At 40.6% G+C, this 17,490-nt stretch overlaps 1 protein-coding gene across 4 annotated transcripts in view; it reads right to left on the bottom strand.

Moving 5' to 3' along the window:
• The window catches only part of Rps6kb1 (ribosomal protein S6 kinase B1), a 35,631-nt gene extending 18,241 nt beyond the window's left edge, over positions 1-17,390 (bottom strand). For 3 of the 4 annotated variants that reach the window (XM_055620243.1, XM_055620246.1, XM_055620245.1), the window contains exons 1-4: positions 17,128-17,390; positions 9,274-9,323; positions 7,709-7,829; positions 6,593-6,661 (exon numbers count right to left, since the gene is read on the bottom strand). In XM_055620243.1, the coding sequence (XP_055476218.1) occupies positions 6,593-6,661; positions 7,709-7,829; positions 9,274-9,323; positions 17,128-17,268 (381 nt within the window). In that variant the 5' untranslated portion in view covers positions 17,269-17,390. Of the gene's footprint in view, positions 1-6,592; positions 6,662-7,708; positions 7,830-9,273; positions 9,324-16,507; positions 16,593-17,127 lie in introns of those variants that run through there. The other variant, XM_055620244.1, reaches the window with a different exon arrangement.
• Between the last annotated feature and the right edge of the window lie 100 nt (positions 17,391-17,490).

Below are 17,490 nucleotides of genomic sequence, written 5' to 3' on the forward strand. Positions count from 1 at the left end.
GAAGATAAGAAACAAAAATTAGAAAGCTAAAGGTTTATCATTTGTAGCCTAATTAGATATAAGAATCAATGAAAGATAGGTGTAAAGGCACATTCCTATAATTTCAGTACTTAGAAGAGACAGAGGCAGGAAGATCAGGAGTTCAGGGCCAGTTATAGTTATTAATAAGTTTGAGGCCAGCCTAAATTTACTAACAATACTAACATCAACAACAACAATAAGAGCGTTTTGGAGAAAATTATGTAGTTTTGTACACACCAAACATAAATTCTAGAAAATTACTTCAGTGATTAAACCCCCAGTATGAGACAAAAACACACATTATTAGTTTTGTAGACACTTTTATGTATACAAGACTGAAAACACTAAAAACAAACTTAATGGCTATATGTAGGATATTGGCTGATAGCCTATAGAATCCACATATGCACAGCCATAAATAGAGTAAGAAGCATTTCTATGAAGGTGAAGTAAAAAAAAAAAAAAAAAAAACCCAAACAAAACACAACAACAACAAAAACATATAAAGTACTGTGTCATTTACCATACCTAATGTACATTCTACATTTGTGAAAGAATGAGGAAGTACAAAAACAAACTGGCATGATGGCGAAAGCCTCCAATTCCAGTACTTGAAGACAGAGGCAGGAGAACCATTAGGTTTGAGGTCGGCCTATGCTGAGCCAGCCAGAACAACACCATAAGACCCTAACTCATGAAATCCAAGCAAACATATATCTGTTTCTATCTATAAAATTAAACACAACTCAGAAAGGCTCAAAGCTAACAGCAAAGAGTGGTAAGAGAAAGACTTTTAAGTATATTTTCTGAGCAAAATCTCAATGGTTTGCCATCCATCATCTTTAGTTATCACAATTATAGTAATTTTGATTTCTGAATGTTAATAATTTTATGCATTCCAAGAATAAAATGAACTGTAAAATAAAAGTAAGCACTATAGAAATACACAAACTTGGCCAGGTGTGGTGGCACAGGCCTTTAATCACAGCAGAAGCAGGTGAATTTCTGAGAGTTCAAGGCTAGCCTGTTTTTCATAATTAGCTCCAGGACAGCCAGGATTATATAAAGGCAAACAAACAAAAACCCCTACAAATTAAATTTAACAGAATGCTCTGTTAATGATTTTACCACGGAAGCAGAAGGAAAGTAAGTGTAAACTGCATGCTCTTGGGCTGAGGATGTGGTTTGGCTGGTGGTGTTCTTGTCTTGCATGCATGAAGCCCTGGGTTCAATCCCCAGCACCACACACAGGGAGTGGTGGTACAAGCCATAATCCCAGCATGCAATAAATTGAGGCAGGAGGATCCCAGAACTTGAGCCCAGTCCGAGTGACAGTGAGTTCTAGGCAACCCTAAGCAACAAGCAGAAGATGCTATTTTTAAACCAAAACAAAACAAAACAAATTAATTGAAAAAACAAAACAAAATTTTCATTAGCAGTATTTGAAACCACAATGAATTATAACAGAAATAAGTAACACAGAGAAAAACAAATCTAAAGTGGTTCTTTTCTGTCTGAGGGCTTTTGAGACAGGATCTCACTCTGAAGACCAAGAGGGGCTTATACTGTTTCAGTACTCTGAAGTGTTGGGTTATAGGCATGAACCACCATGCCCAGCTCGTACAGGGTTTCTCTGTGTAGCCATGGCTATCCTGTAATCACTCTGTACATCAGGCTGGCCTCAAACTCAAAGATCCACCTGCCTCTGTCTCCCGAGTGCTGGGATTAAAGGCATGTGCTACCATGCCCAGCTTCCATATTGATTCTGTAGTTAACTCTTTTTTTTCCTCATTGCCCGAGTGATCTTGAATTCCCGAGCCTAAGTGGTCTTCCTGCCCCAGTCAGCTTGTAAGACACTGCCCCTGGTACCAATTCAATTTTTTGTTTTTCTATACTTTTCTTTGAATTTGGTGTCATGTATTCCATGCTGATCTCAAACTCACTCTATATGTAGACAAGATTGACTCTACACTTCTGACCCTCTTCTCTGCATCTCGAAAGCTAAGTTACAGGCATGCATGTGCCCCAACAAAGTATATAGTTTCTGGATCAAATCCAGGGCTTTGTGCATGCTAGATAAGCATTTTATCAACTGAGCCACAGGTCCAACCCTTTCTGGGATTGAGAAATGGTTTTACTCAACAGCCCAGGCTAGCTTCAACTTACAATACATTAGTTCCTAAATGCTGTGATTATAGGTATGTGCCACTATGCCCAACTTCTGGCTTTGGTTCTTTAAAAAGAAAATACATTATTATTCTTTCTTTCTTTCTTTCTTTCCTTCCTTCCTTCCTTCCTTCCTTTTCTTTCTTAGAAAAATTTCTTGCCACACATGGTGGTGCACACCTTTAAACCCCAGAACTTGGGAGGCAGAGGTAGGGGAATCTCTGCAAATTCAAAGCCAGCAGGGTCTACACAATTGAGCACCAGGACAACCAGGAGTACATAGAGACCCTGTCTCAATAAACAAAACTTTTCTTAATTTTAACTGTGTGCATATGTGGAGGAGGGTGGTATGTGCAGATGTCCTCCGAGGCCAGGAGCATCAGATTAGAGTTGGAATTGCAGGTGCTTGTGATCCAAACAACAGATCTGGACTCTTCAAAGATAGTTAATTCCATAAAAGACAATTTTTTTTTTTTTTTTTAAGAATAAGGAATGGCTCTACAGTGAACTAAAGACACAAGACCATTTACAGTGGTGCATGCCTGCAATCCCAGCACTCAACAAGTAGAAATAGAAGGACAGTGAGTTCAGGGTTATCCTCCGTTACACAGTGAGTTAGAGGCTAGCTTGGACTACTGGAGACTCTGTTTTCTAAAAAAAGAACAACTGGGAAAGTTTGAACATAGACTATAATTTAAGAAACAGTATTGAACAATTAATGTTAACATTTCAAAGTACAATAATTATACAACAGTTATACTGGCGTATAAAAACACCTGTAATTATAAACACAATTTAGGGGTATTACAGTGTCTATAAGTAACTCTCAAATAACACAGCAAAAGCTGAAATTAAAAATCTGAATGGAAGGTGGGTACGATGGCAGACGCCTGTAATCCCAGCACTCAGGTAGGCAGAGGCAGGTGAATCTTTGTGAGTCTGAGGCCAGCCTGGACTACAAAGGGAGTCCAGGACAGCCAGAGAAACACAGAGAAGCTGCACAGAGAAACCCTGTCTCGAAACACCAAAATAAGTGATAAGACAGACAGACAGACAGATATTTTTGGAAAATTGAATAGATAGGGGCTAGAGAAATGCTCAGCAGAAAACCCAGGGTCAGTAAGTAGCACCCACAAGGCAGCCCATAAAGAAACCTCTGAAACTCCAGTTCCAGGGTCTCTGATGACTTCTGGCCTCTGTAGGCAGTGCACACACAAGGTGCACAGACATATATCCAAGTAAAACACCCATACACATAAAACAAACAAATCACTTTAAAATAAAAGTTAAAAATAGACCAACTCAGGCAGGTATGGTGGTGCACACTTGTAATCCCAGCACTCAGGGAGGCAGAGGCAAGTGGATCTCTGTGAGTTTGAGGCCAGACTGGTCTAGAAAGGGAGTCCAGGACAGCCAAGCCTACACAGAGAAACACTTTCTCAAAAAAACCAACCAACTATCCAAATAACAAACAAACAAAAATTAAAACTGTGGTGCAAACCTTTAATTCATGCCTTTAATAAATCAGGAGGCAGAGGCAAGTGGATTTCTGTTCTAGGCTACCCAGGGTTACAAAAAGAGACCTCATATCAAACTAACAACAACAACAAAAAGATTAAAACTAGTAATAAAAGTTAAAGCAAGACACACTATTATAAAATTTTGAAACAAAAACATTAGAAATAAAAAAGAGCTAGGGGCTAGAGAGATGGCTCAGAGGTTAAGAGCACTGGCTGCTCCTCCAATAGGTCCTGAGTTCAATTTCCAGCAACTACATGGTGGCTCGTAACTATTTATAGTGAGATCTAGTGCCCTCTTCTGGCATGCAGGCAGAATACTGTAAACATACATACATACATACATACATAAATCTTGAAAAAAACAAACAAAAAAACAGAAAAGAAAAGAAAAAAGAGCCGGATAGGTGGCAATCAAGAACAGTTATTTCTTTACCAGAGGACCCAGGTTTGATTCCCAGTACCCTCATGGTAGATCACAAACTCTTATACTAGGTCCAGGGTATCTGATAGTATCTTCTGCATGCCTTGTACCTACAGCATAAAGGAGGCTGAGACAGGAAGGAAGACTGGAAGGTTGAGGCCAGGCTAGGTTACATATACATAGCAAGACTCTGGCTCAAAAATACAATATAAAAACTATAAATCTGTAAGGCACACACCTTTAACTCCAGAACTCTGGAAGCAGCAGGCAACTTTGTGAGTTTGAGGCCAGCCTGGCTCCGTCTCAAAAAAAAAAAAAAAAAAAGGCCAGGTGGTGATGGTACAGGCCTATAATCCCAGTACTTAGGAGGCAAAGGCAGGAGGATCTCTGTGAGTTCAAGACCAGCCTTGTCTACAAAGAGAGTTCCACGACAGCCAGGATTGTTACACAGAGAAATCCTGACTCAAAAAAATGAAAATAAAAAAAGACAATGAAAGGCTGTGGGTATGACTCAGTAGCACAGTGCTCACCTAACACAGGAAAACATGAGAATCATAGCTGGGGACAATGTTCAGTCGGTAAAATCTTTGCCTTACAAGTACGAGGACCTGAGCTGGACTCCCAGAGAACCCATGTAAACACCAGATATGGAAATGCATGTCTATTATCCCAGGGCTTTTACAGCAACGATGGGAAGCAGAAGACAGGAAACGCTCAGAAGTTGAGTGGATCAGCTAGTCTGCTGTATACAGTGGAAAACAACACAAGATCTTGCCTCAAACAAGGTGAAAAGTGAGGCCCAACACCCATCTTCCTCTGACCTCCATATGCACACAATGGGACATGAACACCTATAGTCACACAAAGATTGAAAAATAAAAAAATTAAATTTAAAATATGAATCAAGCTTGTTCTAACGACATTAGTGCAGTACTAGGAAACAGAGAAGTTAGTGAGGACCCAGAGCTCCACTCTGGTATGCTTATTATCACAGCACTATCAACAGCTCCCAAATCCCTCTGGATTTCCCCTTAAACTAAGCTCCACACTTTCTATTCAACAATCTGCTTTGATATTTGCTTGGTTATCAGCTATGTGAACTCAGCTATGAAAGAAGTAGTAACTTGTCTAGTTACATGTCTAGCATGCTGCACACTGGTAAATTATGCCTGAATTTGGAAGGTTGAGAAAACAGAATTATGAGTTCAAGACTAGCCTGGACTACATTCTGAGCCTGTTTAACTACCACCACCACCAAAAACAACAACAAAAGTTGTAAACAAAAATCTTCAAGAACTCTTCCTCAAGGCAAGATGGTCACTACAACAATATATATAAATAAAGAATACAAACATAAATAAAGAAATACAAAGTCATGTCATGCAGAAAACAGGATGGAATAGTGAAGGACTCAAGATTCAAGGACTGTGGCAAAGGGACATGTCTAGAGAACCAACAGCACAGACAGGAACAAGGGAATAAAAGGCTCCTAAGGAAGCTAGGCCTAGTCGTGCACACCTGCAATCTCAAGAGATGAAGGCAGGAGAGCCAGAAGTTCAAGGCTAGTCTTGGTTGCATGAGACCCTATCTCACCAACACAAACAAAAACTAGAGAACACAATAGTAGAATCAATGAAAAATGAACCAAGAGGGCAAGATAGAAAACAGGTAAATTGGGAGTGAAAGAAATTAAAATTCCTTTTTTTAAAAAAAAAATGTATTGCATGTGTGTTGGTGTTTTGCCTGCATGTGACTATGTGAAAGAGTCAGAGCCCCTGGAGCTGGAGTTACAGACAGTTTGAGCTGCCATGTGGGTGTTGGGAATTGAACCCAGGTCCTCTGGAAGAGCAGCCAGTGCTCTTGAAGCTTGAGTCATCTCTCCAGCCCCTAATTTTTTTTTAATGATTTATTTTATTTTATGTGTATTGGTGCTCTTCGTATTTGTATGTGTATGTAAGAGTGCTCAATCTCCTGGAGCTGGAGTTACAGACAGTTGTAAACTGCCATGTGGGTGCTGGGAATTGAACCTGGGTCTTTTGGAAGCGCAGCCAGTGCTCTTAACCGATGAGCCATTCTCCAGCCCTGATTCTTATCTATCTTAATAGGAAATAAACACACAATCAAGAACTTCTGTATAAAAAGCGGTAATAATGCTTACTACTTAGAAATATGGAGACCAGAGCTGAGAGTACAGAGAACAATGAAAAAATGCTCTTTCTACCCTCCCCAGAAATAAACAAAATATACCTCACAATGTAGTTCCCACCCTACAAGGAGAAATGTTAAAATACTTTTCTTTTTCCCTTCCTGGGGAAAGGGTGCTGCAGATAAACCCAGGACCTCATATAGACGGAACATGCACTCTAACCCTGAGTTAAAACCACAGTGTCTACAGACACATTTTTCTGACTGAAAACTTTATAGGAATTAAAGAGTAGTAAGTGAAATGGGGGGAAATAGTCACCTTTTTGAGCACCTTCATGGCAAATATCTTCCCAGTATTTGCTCCTGTTACTTTTCGTACTTGAAAAACCTAAAGAAATGAGTGTTTGCATGTTATCAAAAGCCAAACCATGCAGGTCACCTTCCATTATTCCTACTCAAGAAACATGTGACACTGTTGTTTATACTATAAAAAGTACATCACAAATGACAGTGCACAAAAATGATCCATTAGAAGAAGCCACATTTTAGGATTTACTGTAAAACGTGCGTTGCTGCCACCTGATGGCAGTGTTGGGAAATACCCAACTTAAGAGCACTGACAACCTAGTTCACATAGCAGAAACTATTAGTGCTCCTAAACTTGGAAAGCAAATTCCTGTTTTTCACATAAATTTATTCCAGGGATTGCTATTATTTCACAGAACACTAACAACTGACAGATTTTCAGTCACTCCATTAAAATGGCTTCTTACCCAACACTTTTAATTAACAACTAATATATATAAGATTCAGAGTGTTACATAGTCACAATGATTAGAACATATCTGAGTGCCCATAATCTTAAGAACTTCAAATGTCACACTTCTAGGCACTGACACTAGAACAGTATAGATAGTTCTTGATTTAGTCAAGTTCTTAAACTGTCTCTTATAAGCAAATGTCTGGGGGATGAGTTGTCTTGGGCAGAACACATAAAAATGAGGTCTTAAATTAGAAACCTAGGGCAAAACTATGAAAGCCCTTTTTTACAGTCTCTCAGCTTTTCTAACTATTTCTTAGATACTGCAAATCAAAGAAAATCCATTCAGATTCAAGCCTCAGTAACACATAATTTAACATACATCAAGTGGGGAGTGGTCTGCCCATGTTTAAAGGGGCACCCTACATAAGGTAACACTGGGTCAAAGAAAAGTACTCCTCGAATAGCAGGGCTGACCTGGCACATTACCTGTTTACTCATTCAACAAACACTGAAGTCTGCGTCATATCCATGTATAAGGGTAGGGAAGGAAGGAAACTGAACCTATATCCCTCAAATCCTGCGAGTCATGGTCAGAACCTACGCTGAGGAACGGAGCCAATTTCTAAAACCAAATTACCCAAGTTAAAGGCAGCTATTTAAAACATTGCCTACCTTTCCATAGCCCCCTTTACCAAGTACCCGAAGTAGCTCAAAACATTCTGGTCTGATTTTTTCTGGCCCTCTGTTCACACTAGTTTCTGAGATTTCAAATTTCTCACAATGTTCCATGCCACTGGGAAGAAAAGCAAAACCAGAAGTAAATTTGCAAAAAGTTCAGTTATATCCAGCACATTGTTAGAAAGAAAAAAAAAGGATCCAATTAGGTAAAAGGAAACAAGTTCATGACAGTAAATTTAGTATGTGTGATCTAAGTTAATTGATGATCAATTCAATGACACGTCTTGGGTCAAGGTCAGGGCAGACTGTTTATCTGCTCACAGAACATGCTATGACTATTCATTTTCTTAAGTATCAAGCATCCTCAACCTAGAAAATTAAAGCATGACTAAGCTGACAAAATAAACAAGTCTTCTAGTTACTCAAATTTAGTTCATTTAAAATATTCATGGGAAGCTGGGCATGGTGGTACATGCCTGTAATATCAGCACCCTGGGAGGCAGAGGCAGGTGGATCTCTGTGAGTTAGAGGCCAGCAGCCTGGTCCACAAAGGGAGTCCAAGACAGCCAAGGCTACACAGAGAAACCCTGTCTTGAAAAACCAAACAACAAAAAATAAAAAATGTTCATGAGATTACTTACTACCCAACATCATCTGCAACTTTAGCAGAAAATCTAGGATCTTTTAGAAATGACTCAATTAGTTGTTAATCAGCCCAGGCCTATCTCAAACTGATTAGGTAGCCCAGGCTGGCCTCAAAGTCAGCCTCCTGTCTCAGCCTCCTGAGTGCAAGAACCACAGGTACTCACCACTACCGCTAGGTTTGTTTTGCTTAAAAGTTCTTGATAATAAAATATACCTGCATTTCTTCCCATGCCTGACTTTTCCGAGTTACTAGCTTAAAGACTCCAAAAAGGAGTGGTGATTGTGTCTGACACGCACACACTTCCTCAAGGAGTAGTCTTGTCTTCTCCATCCCTGATGTGCTCGCCACTGGAAGGTGAGGAGCAGATTAAACACACACACACCTAACAGAACCCGTCCTACATGACTTAAATGTGCATTAATCTCTCTGGCTGAGTGACTTATTAAAGTATTTTGGGGTACTGGCAAAAATTTTTCAATAATAAAAAGTTACAAATATAGTTTTAAATGAATAAGAATTCCTAACTCATAGTCAGTGTACTCTGAATTTATCTTTTTCTACATACAGAATGTTAAAATACTCCTTTATATTCAGCAACTCAATAAACAACTTTGTAAATATGAGTGGTGTTTAAAACAGATTACTAGATGAACCCCCCCCCCCCCAGACAGCTGGGTGGCGGCAGCACACACCCATAATCCCAGCACTCTGAGAGGCAGAGGCAGGCAGATATCTGAGTTTGAGGCCAGCTTGGTCTACAAAGTGAGTCCAGGACAGTCAGGGATACACAGAGAAACCCTGTCACAAAAAAAAAAAAAAAAAAAAAACAAAAAAAAAAAAAAACAGAACCCCTTGAGGCTATGAACCTCCTTGAGAGAAACAGCACAATAGAAATTTTTTCATATACACTTACAGTTCATATGGTCCAACTCCCCCATGGTCCATGCTTTCATTTAACTGACCCTGAAAAATATTTTAAGTTTTAGAAATAAATAGCACCAGAAACTCATGCTTTCAAGTTTTTTCATTTTATACAGCTAACTACAGCAGCCATTCATGCATAACCTATAACAAAACCAAGTGAGCTTTCCTTCAGCAATTATGCTTATTACCTATTAAGTATATAATTCTTTATTATGAAGCTAAAGGCATTACATTCTGAGATACTAAATTAAATTATATGCTCCTCTTGGGTAGATTAACACGTTACGAACTAAATATAAGATAACTACAACTAGTCCAAGATATACAGTGTACAATGTGGCTAATCAAGGCAAAATAATTAACCAATCAATATAACGGTTAAACATCATATTGGCCAAACATTTATTCTAACCATAGAATAAGTGAAAACTGTAATGAACCTATTACGCACTGGCAATGAACAACTCCAAAATTAAATTGAGAAAAATGCTGTTCACCACAGAATCAGTAAAAATAGCTTATATGGTCGGGTGTGGTGATACAAGCCTTAATTACCAACACCTGAAAGGCAGAAGCAGGCAGATTTTGTGAGTTTGAAGCCATTTGAAGTCTCTACATCGTGAGACCCTGTGTTAAAAAAACAAATGACAACAAAACAAAAAACCCAGTAATTTCTATGCAGGGCTGGGTTAGGAGAATGTGCTGCTCTTATAAGAGGGCCCAATGCCAGTTCTGAGGACACACAAGAGGCAGTTCTCGACAGTATTGTAGCATGTGCAGGACTGGGGAAGGACTTGAAACCCTTTTGTCTTCCTCAGGTACATCCAGTCATATGCACACAAGCATACACACACAAACAAACATAATTTAAAATAAAATTTTTTTTTTTGAGTATGGCTTACATGTTTGGCACGGTACTGTAATATTTGGCAAAACAGTAAGACTCTACCTAATAATGAATGAGTGAGTGAATGAATGAACAAACGAACGAGTAAAAAAATTCTTTTTAGAAAGTAGGAAAAAAAAAAAAAAAGGCAAGCCTGGTGGAATAGGCCTATCATCAAGTCTGACTACTTGATTAAGAGATTGAGATCATAAATTCAAGAACTGCCGTAGAGTGTGTTCACAGTCACCCTGAACTTGACAAGACCTGATCTCATATCAAAAAACAAAAGGTCTTGAGATGTATCTCAGCGAGAGAACACTGGACTAGTGTGTGCAAAGCCCTGGGTCTGATCCTCAGTACATCTAGCTCCTCCACTCCCCCATAAGCTAAAAAGTTAAACCACAGAAAAAATAAAAAAATATAATTTTGAAAAACAAGTTAGTATCTAAATAGGTGTTTCTTCAAAGACAAAAAATGAACACAGAAAAATATTCAACATTAGTACTAGAAGGAAACAAACTAATTGACATCTTCCCATTCACTAGAACTGCAGAGAAAGGAGAAAGGGAGAGGACAGGAAGGAGAGGGGATAGGGAGAGGGAAGGAGCCAGACTCTGCTAGTGTGAATGTAAAATGTAGAAGTACTCCAGAAAATAATTTGGCAAGCTCTTAAAAAGTTTAACATAGCCTGACTGGACAGATGGCTCAGCAGTTAATTTTAAGAGCACTGTCTGTTCTTCCAGGAGACCCAGGTTAAATTTCTAGCATCCACATAGTGGCTCACAAGTGTCTGTAACTCTGGTTCAGGACATCTGACATCTTCTGGCCTCTGAGGGCAACATACAACATGAAAGTGGCATACAGATACACATCCAGACAAAATATACCTACACATAAAATATCTTTTAAAAAGTTAAACACAGTTTGGAGTGGTGGTGCATCTTTAATCCCAACACTGGAAGCAGAGGCAGGAGGATATCTATGAGTTCAAGGCCAGCCTGGTCTACATAGGGAGTACTGGGACAGCCAGTGCTAATAGGGAGACCCTATCTTAAACAAACAAACAAAAAGGTTAAACATAGCTGGGCAGAGCTGCAGAGATGGCTTAGTGACTAATAGAACTGGCTGCTCTTCCAAAGAATTAGGGTTCAATTCCCTGCACCCACATGGTAGGTACATAAGCATCAATAATTCCACTCCCAGAGAACACAATGCCATTTTCTGGCTCCCAATTGCACTATATACACGTGGTGTGCAGGTATATTAGAAATAAGAATAAAAATAAATATATTTTTAAAAGTTGGGCACAGTGTAAAGTGCCTTTAATCCCAACACTTGCAAGCAGATCTCTGTGACTTCCAGGCTGTTCTACATAGAGTTCCAGGCCAGGCTAGCCAGGGACTAAGACCCTGTATTCAAAAACAAACCAACCAACAAATAAAAATGCCAGTGAACCAGGTTCTTTAGTTTCTGTCCTTCATAAAATCTCAGGTAAATCTTAAAGGCAAAAGACTAATCTCTCTCAGATGTGATAAAACTGGTGTTACAGAATTTTCCTCCTTTGTAAAATTTAGTTGTTATTGTTGTTTTGTTTTTGAGACAAGGTTACTTTGTGTAGTCTTGGCTGTCCTGGACTCACTCCGTAGATCAGGCTGGCCTTGAACTCACAGAGATCTGTCTGCCTCTGCCTTCATAAGTGCTGGGATTACAGGCGTGTGCCACCGTGCCCAGACATAATTGGTTTTTTCTTTAATGTTGGCTTTACTTAATTCTAAATGGCCATAATTGTTTGTTTTTTTTTTTTCTTTAATGTTGGCCTTACTTAATTCTAAATTAAAGGGCACAGAGTAGTTAACAGCGAAGCTCCTTTGAAGCCACCTCAGAGGACACGCCCTCAGGCTGAGGCTCATTTCCGGGGCCTGTCCCACGATCTGCACCTGCACTGCTAATTTCCTACCGTTACTTTACAGAACAGGGACATCTGAGGCACAGTTCTTTGTGGCCACTCACTGCACCTTCACAAAACCTCTCACTTTAAGATTCTGCCTGTATGAGGCAGAACCCTGCAAGGCCACGTATTATACAAGATAGACTGTGTCAAACTAGCCTACCCCAGTAAGTATTTGCAAAATTTTAAATTAAAGACGTCTGTAAAATATAATGTGTACACATAATACATGCAATAACAATTAATGAAAAAGGCCATGAATTAGAAGGAGAGCAGGAAGGAGTATAGGGGAGGGTTGGGAAGGAGAAAAGAAAAGGGAGAAATGCTGTGGTTATAATCTCATATAGTTTTTAAATCTATCTAAACTTGAATTAATAAGCATGAAATCTTAATGAAAGTTGAGTACTTCATAAAAATTAAAATGAATTATTCCCCAATGGGAAAAATTATCCTTAATCCAGACATGAAATAAAGCAAACATCCAAGCCATATGCTGGCACATGTAACTCTAGGGCAACAGGCTCTGAGTTTGCTTCTGAGTGGGCCTATACAGTGAGACTGTATTTTGAAACACAAAGCAGGGAGGGGGCATACTCTGAGCATGGTAGGGCACACCTGTATTTCCAGCACTGGGGAGGTGAAGGGAGGGAGTCTATGCATTTGCTACCTGATCTCAAAAACAATAAATAGCCTAAATGTGGCGTTTCACACCTTGAGAGACAGAAGCAGATGGATCTCTGTGAGTTCCAGGCTAGCCAGGGCTACAGAATGAGGTCCCATCTTAAAAAAAATTTAATCAAAAGAATAAAGAATGAACACACAAGCACATGCGATCTCCAACTCATGCCATGCTATACGTGTGGAGGTCAGGGGGCAACTTGGGGAAGTTAGCTCTCTCTCTCTTTCCATCATGTAGGTTCCAGGAATCAAGCATCAAACTCAGGTTTGTCAGCCTGGCAGCAAGCTCCTTTACCCCCTGAGCCATCTGCTGGGGCCTAATAAGAAACTTTTTTTTTTTTTTTTTTTTTTTTTGAGACGGGGTCATTCTATGTAGCCCTGGCTATAACTTGCTTTAAGACCAAAATGGCCTTGAACTCAGAGATCCACCTGACTACTGGGATTAAATGCATGTGCTAACACACCAGGGCAGTATGCCCTAACTTTCTGTCCAACGAAAATCTGCTATCTCATTCTAAAACTTGTGTAATATGTCTTTCCAATTATTTCCAGTTTTTAGCTGGAAGAAAAGCAAAACAACATCTAAATTTTCATAATCGAACAAAATTCTCCAGAGGATAATTTTGCCTTAGTTTCAACTTATTACCATAGAAATACAGAGAAATAGAAGATGACAAAAAAACAAACAAACAAAAAAAAAAAAACTCATCATCAAAATCCTCTTAATCATTATTGTGACTACCCATTATTTTATTCCTCTAAGGTTTTTATTTTGTTTTTTTAAACTTAGATAACTGACTTTTTCAGCTTTATCTACAAATTATCAATTTAGTTTCATCATATACTGTCTGAAGAATTAACTCAATAAATGTCTATACTTACTAATATACACTCACCCAGTACACAATACCTACAAAAGTGTTATCTGTGTGATCAATGATTAAAAACAAATAAACAAAATACTATAGCTCTAAAAACATAGCGGCTCTAGTTACGTGCATTTGTTATTGAGTGGCTATGTACAGCTGAGGGTAAAATTACTTGGAACTCAGCAATGGCTGGTACTGAGAAGCTCCAGTCCGTGAATAAGCAAAATGCCCAATAAGCCAGGGTATTTTGAGAAATCTTCAAATTTTATTTCTTTTTATCCTCACTTTATAGAAAAGGAAAAATATCAACTTACACCAGATCCCACAGCTAATGAGTATGGCCCTATTTTTCTTTTTACTGAATTCAACTTGACATACAAATAGGCACACTGTGAATAAGGCTACTAAATGCAATCAAGAATCTCTGCAGGGCTGTGAGTTCTTTGGGTAAAGGACCTTGTCACCAATCCAGATCTCCTGAGTTCACTCTTCTGGACTCCCAGTGTTATACCACGGCATGATGAGAGCACACTGGTGCATACACAGCCATGTACACACACACACACACACTTGTGCACAAATAAAGAAATGCAGTAGCAATCTGAAAAAGATTCTATGAAGCAGTCAACAAAATGGCTCAGCTGCTAACAACCCTGGCTACCAAGTGTGAGGACCTGAGTTTGATCCTCAGACTCCTCACATGATGGAAAGAGAGAACTGACTCTCCCAGGTTGTCCTCTGACCACCCCCAACTCCCCCATCAAAATAAATAAATATGAAAGAAAAAAACCTATGTGCAGGCTGGATTTGGGGGTGCAAACCTATATCCCAGCACTCGGGAGACAGAGGCAGGAGGATCAAGGAAAACCACATGCTGAAGGCCAATATGGGCAGCGCAGCAGGCCCCTGTCAATCAAATTTATCAAGCTCAAGTTTCCAGGCTCACAGTTTCCAGGAGCAAGTGCTCACCCACTGGGCCATCTCTGTGGTTCAAGATATTTAAACCTATACAATAGGATCTGGTGAACTGAATCAGAAGACACTAATTGTGAGCAATCACTTCTCTGGCTTATGCCTCAGTTTCCTTACTATAAAAGAAAGAAGTGAAGCTACTCTGACATGCACCAATGTAAAGAAAGGTTTACAAAATAAACTAAAATTTGTACATTCACCATAGGAAACATAAGATGTTCTAAGAACCTAAAATATTCCCATACTTCAAATATAAATTAATTTTTTTCCAGAGTAATCTAGACTAACTCTCTTTAGGTAGCTGACCCATCCATTCCAACGCTTTCCCTTTATTTACTTTGAGACATTAAGACATCTCTTAGAAACATACTCCATCAAGGCCTGGCGTGCATGCCACCTATATTCTTGGCACTCAGGAACCTGATACAGGATAATTTGCAAACTCAAAAACACATTCAAGTTTGAAACCACCTGGCTTCATAGTGACACAATGTTTTGGGGGTTTTCTTTTTTTAAGAATGCACTCAGCTGGGCAGGCAGATCTCAGTTAGTTTGAAGCCAGCCTGGTCTACAAAGAGAGTCCAGGACAGCCAAGGCTACACAGAGAAACCCTGTGGGGGGTGGGGAAAACGCACTTAAGAGAAACATTTCAACTCTGAAAGAAGCATCTTCTTCAAAATCCTCTTCCTTCCTTCCCTAAAGATGTGGTCACATTCATTCATGACCCACCTTTCCTATCCCCTCCTCTACACCTTTCAGAATCCTTCCTGCAAAACAAAAGCCCAAGAGTAGGCCAAAACTCCAACACCTACTGTTCCTGAAGTACATTAAGGAGAAAATAAAAACAAGACCCCAGTCCATACCAAAAATCATAATACAACACTGTACTCTCAAAAGATGAACCCATAGACTGAAAATTCCACCAGTATCTAACGACAGTATTCACATAAAGCAACCCTCTTACCAGTTAACTCTCTGGCCCTACTCCAAAAACCACTGCCATATGGAACCAATATAACTGAGCAGTGTATCATATTTATAATTAAAGTAATCCTGTATGTGTTTCAAATTTAGAACTCACCACATTTGATTAAAAAGCTAAGTGGAATTCCACATGAAAAATGAGTTTAAAAAGTGCATGTAATACCCACATTTGGAACTGTGTAATTCTGACTGAGAGTCACTTGATTATGAAAAGAATAATACTATGTCAGCCCACTTTATTTCATAAAGTGTTCAAAGTCCTTTATACATAGCATTTCAATCTTTTGCAGAAGGGCACAATTTATACACCGAAGAAGGAAAACTGGGAATAAGTAAGGAGGGCCCTATGCAAATACCTAACATCAGCCATAAGTCCATATTCTTATACAGAGATGGCATTTAAGACCTAAATCACCTTGAGGTTATTTACTGATGACATTTGTCCACAATTGGTTCTTTAGTTTGACATCTCATTTTTTTTTTTAACCTTCGGTATATTTTATGTTTCAATGAATACCACTGTAGAAGTGATATTCCATAAAACTACCAGGACAGCAAAGGTAAAAACCGAGACGTGCATTAGAAAAGTGATTCTAAAATTAAACTTCAGCAAGGAAAGCCTTCACACCACTATTCACAAGACTCAGTTCAAGCAATTTATTTTTGGCGAGACAAATCACAGCTGTCAACACTGTTTTTTTTTTTTTTTTTCCTTCCCCACCCTACAATTACATAAATTATTCCGAAAAAAATATATACAGACAACTTCGACTTGAGGGAAATTAACTTACAAATGCCGTGTGTCATTATGAATGTCTTTTTTTTTTTTTTCCTTTAAAAAGTCACACGGAAGGGGGGGTTAAAAATAAAAGGCAAACAAACAAACCCTGGAAGATGCAGCAGAGCCCCCTTGCTCCCGAAATAAAACTCCTGGTGGCTGTAACAGCAGCGGTAGCGCTACTCCCGACAGAAGTTTTCAGCTGTCACTTCTAACAGCTGAGCGCTTCCTAGGAGAGAAGCGACAGGCCGAGAAGAGAAGTGGTTGTGGGGAGTCTGAAGATTTAAGACTTGAAATCTTACACTCCAAAAGGAAAACCCTTCCGCGCCTCACCTGCACTTCGGGGACACCCCGCAACATCAGCCCTCCCCATCCCCGCACCCCCACGGCACAGGCTCACACCACCCGGGCCACATCCAAGACCCACAGCTCGACCAGCCGACCGCGCGCCTTTTCTCCTCCGCGCCCCGGGAGCAGCGCTCGGGGCTGCGCTCAGCTCGGGAGGAGGGCGAGCCCGGCACCTGCGCGCCCCGCAGAGGCCTCACACCTAGGGCCAGGGCCGCCCCGCCCGGTCCCCCGCTCGGCCGCGCGGCGCCTCGGCTCCTCGCGGAGACCGCTCGCGTCCCCCCGGGTCTCCGCGCCCCAGGACACGCCAGGCTTCCCGGGCCCACGCCGCCACCCCGGCCCTGTCACCTCGCACCCCCATCCCCCGGGACCCCGGGCCTCACCCCCTCCTCCAGCTCATCCTCAGAGCCTGCGTCCTCCGGCTGGTCCAGGTCTATGTCAAACACTCCTGCCATGTCCTCAGCTTCCCTGTCTCGGAAGTCAGGCGCCGGGTAGAAGCCGTCCCGCCTCCGTCGTCGCCTCATGGGCCCGGACCCGCCGCAGACCGCACTGCTGCTGCCGCCATCACCGGCTGCCTCAGCTCAACGCGTCTGCGCCTAGGCCCCAGACTGGCTCCTCAAGTTCAGCTCCCGAGCATGCGTACAAGGTCCCGTGAAGCCAAACAGTGGGCAGCGGACGTGCGTAACACTGTCTCCCGGCTCCAGGTACTGGCAGGCACATGCGCAGAACGCCAGCCGAAGCCGAGC

Source organism: Psammomys obesus, unplaced genomic scaffold (genome assembly GCF_907164565.1).
Source record: "Psammomys obesus unplaced genomic scaffold, mPsaObe1.curated_primary_1811, whole genome shotgun sequence".
Taxonomy (NCBI): Eukaryota; Metazoa; Chordata; class Mammalia; order Rodentia; family Muridae; genus Psammomys; species Psammomys obesus.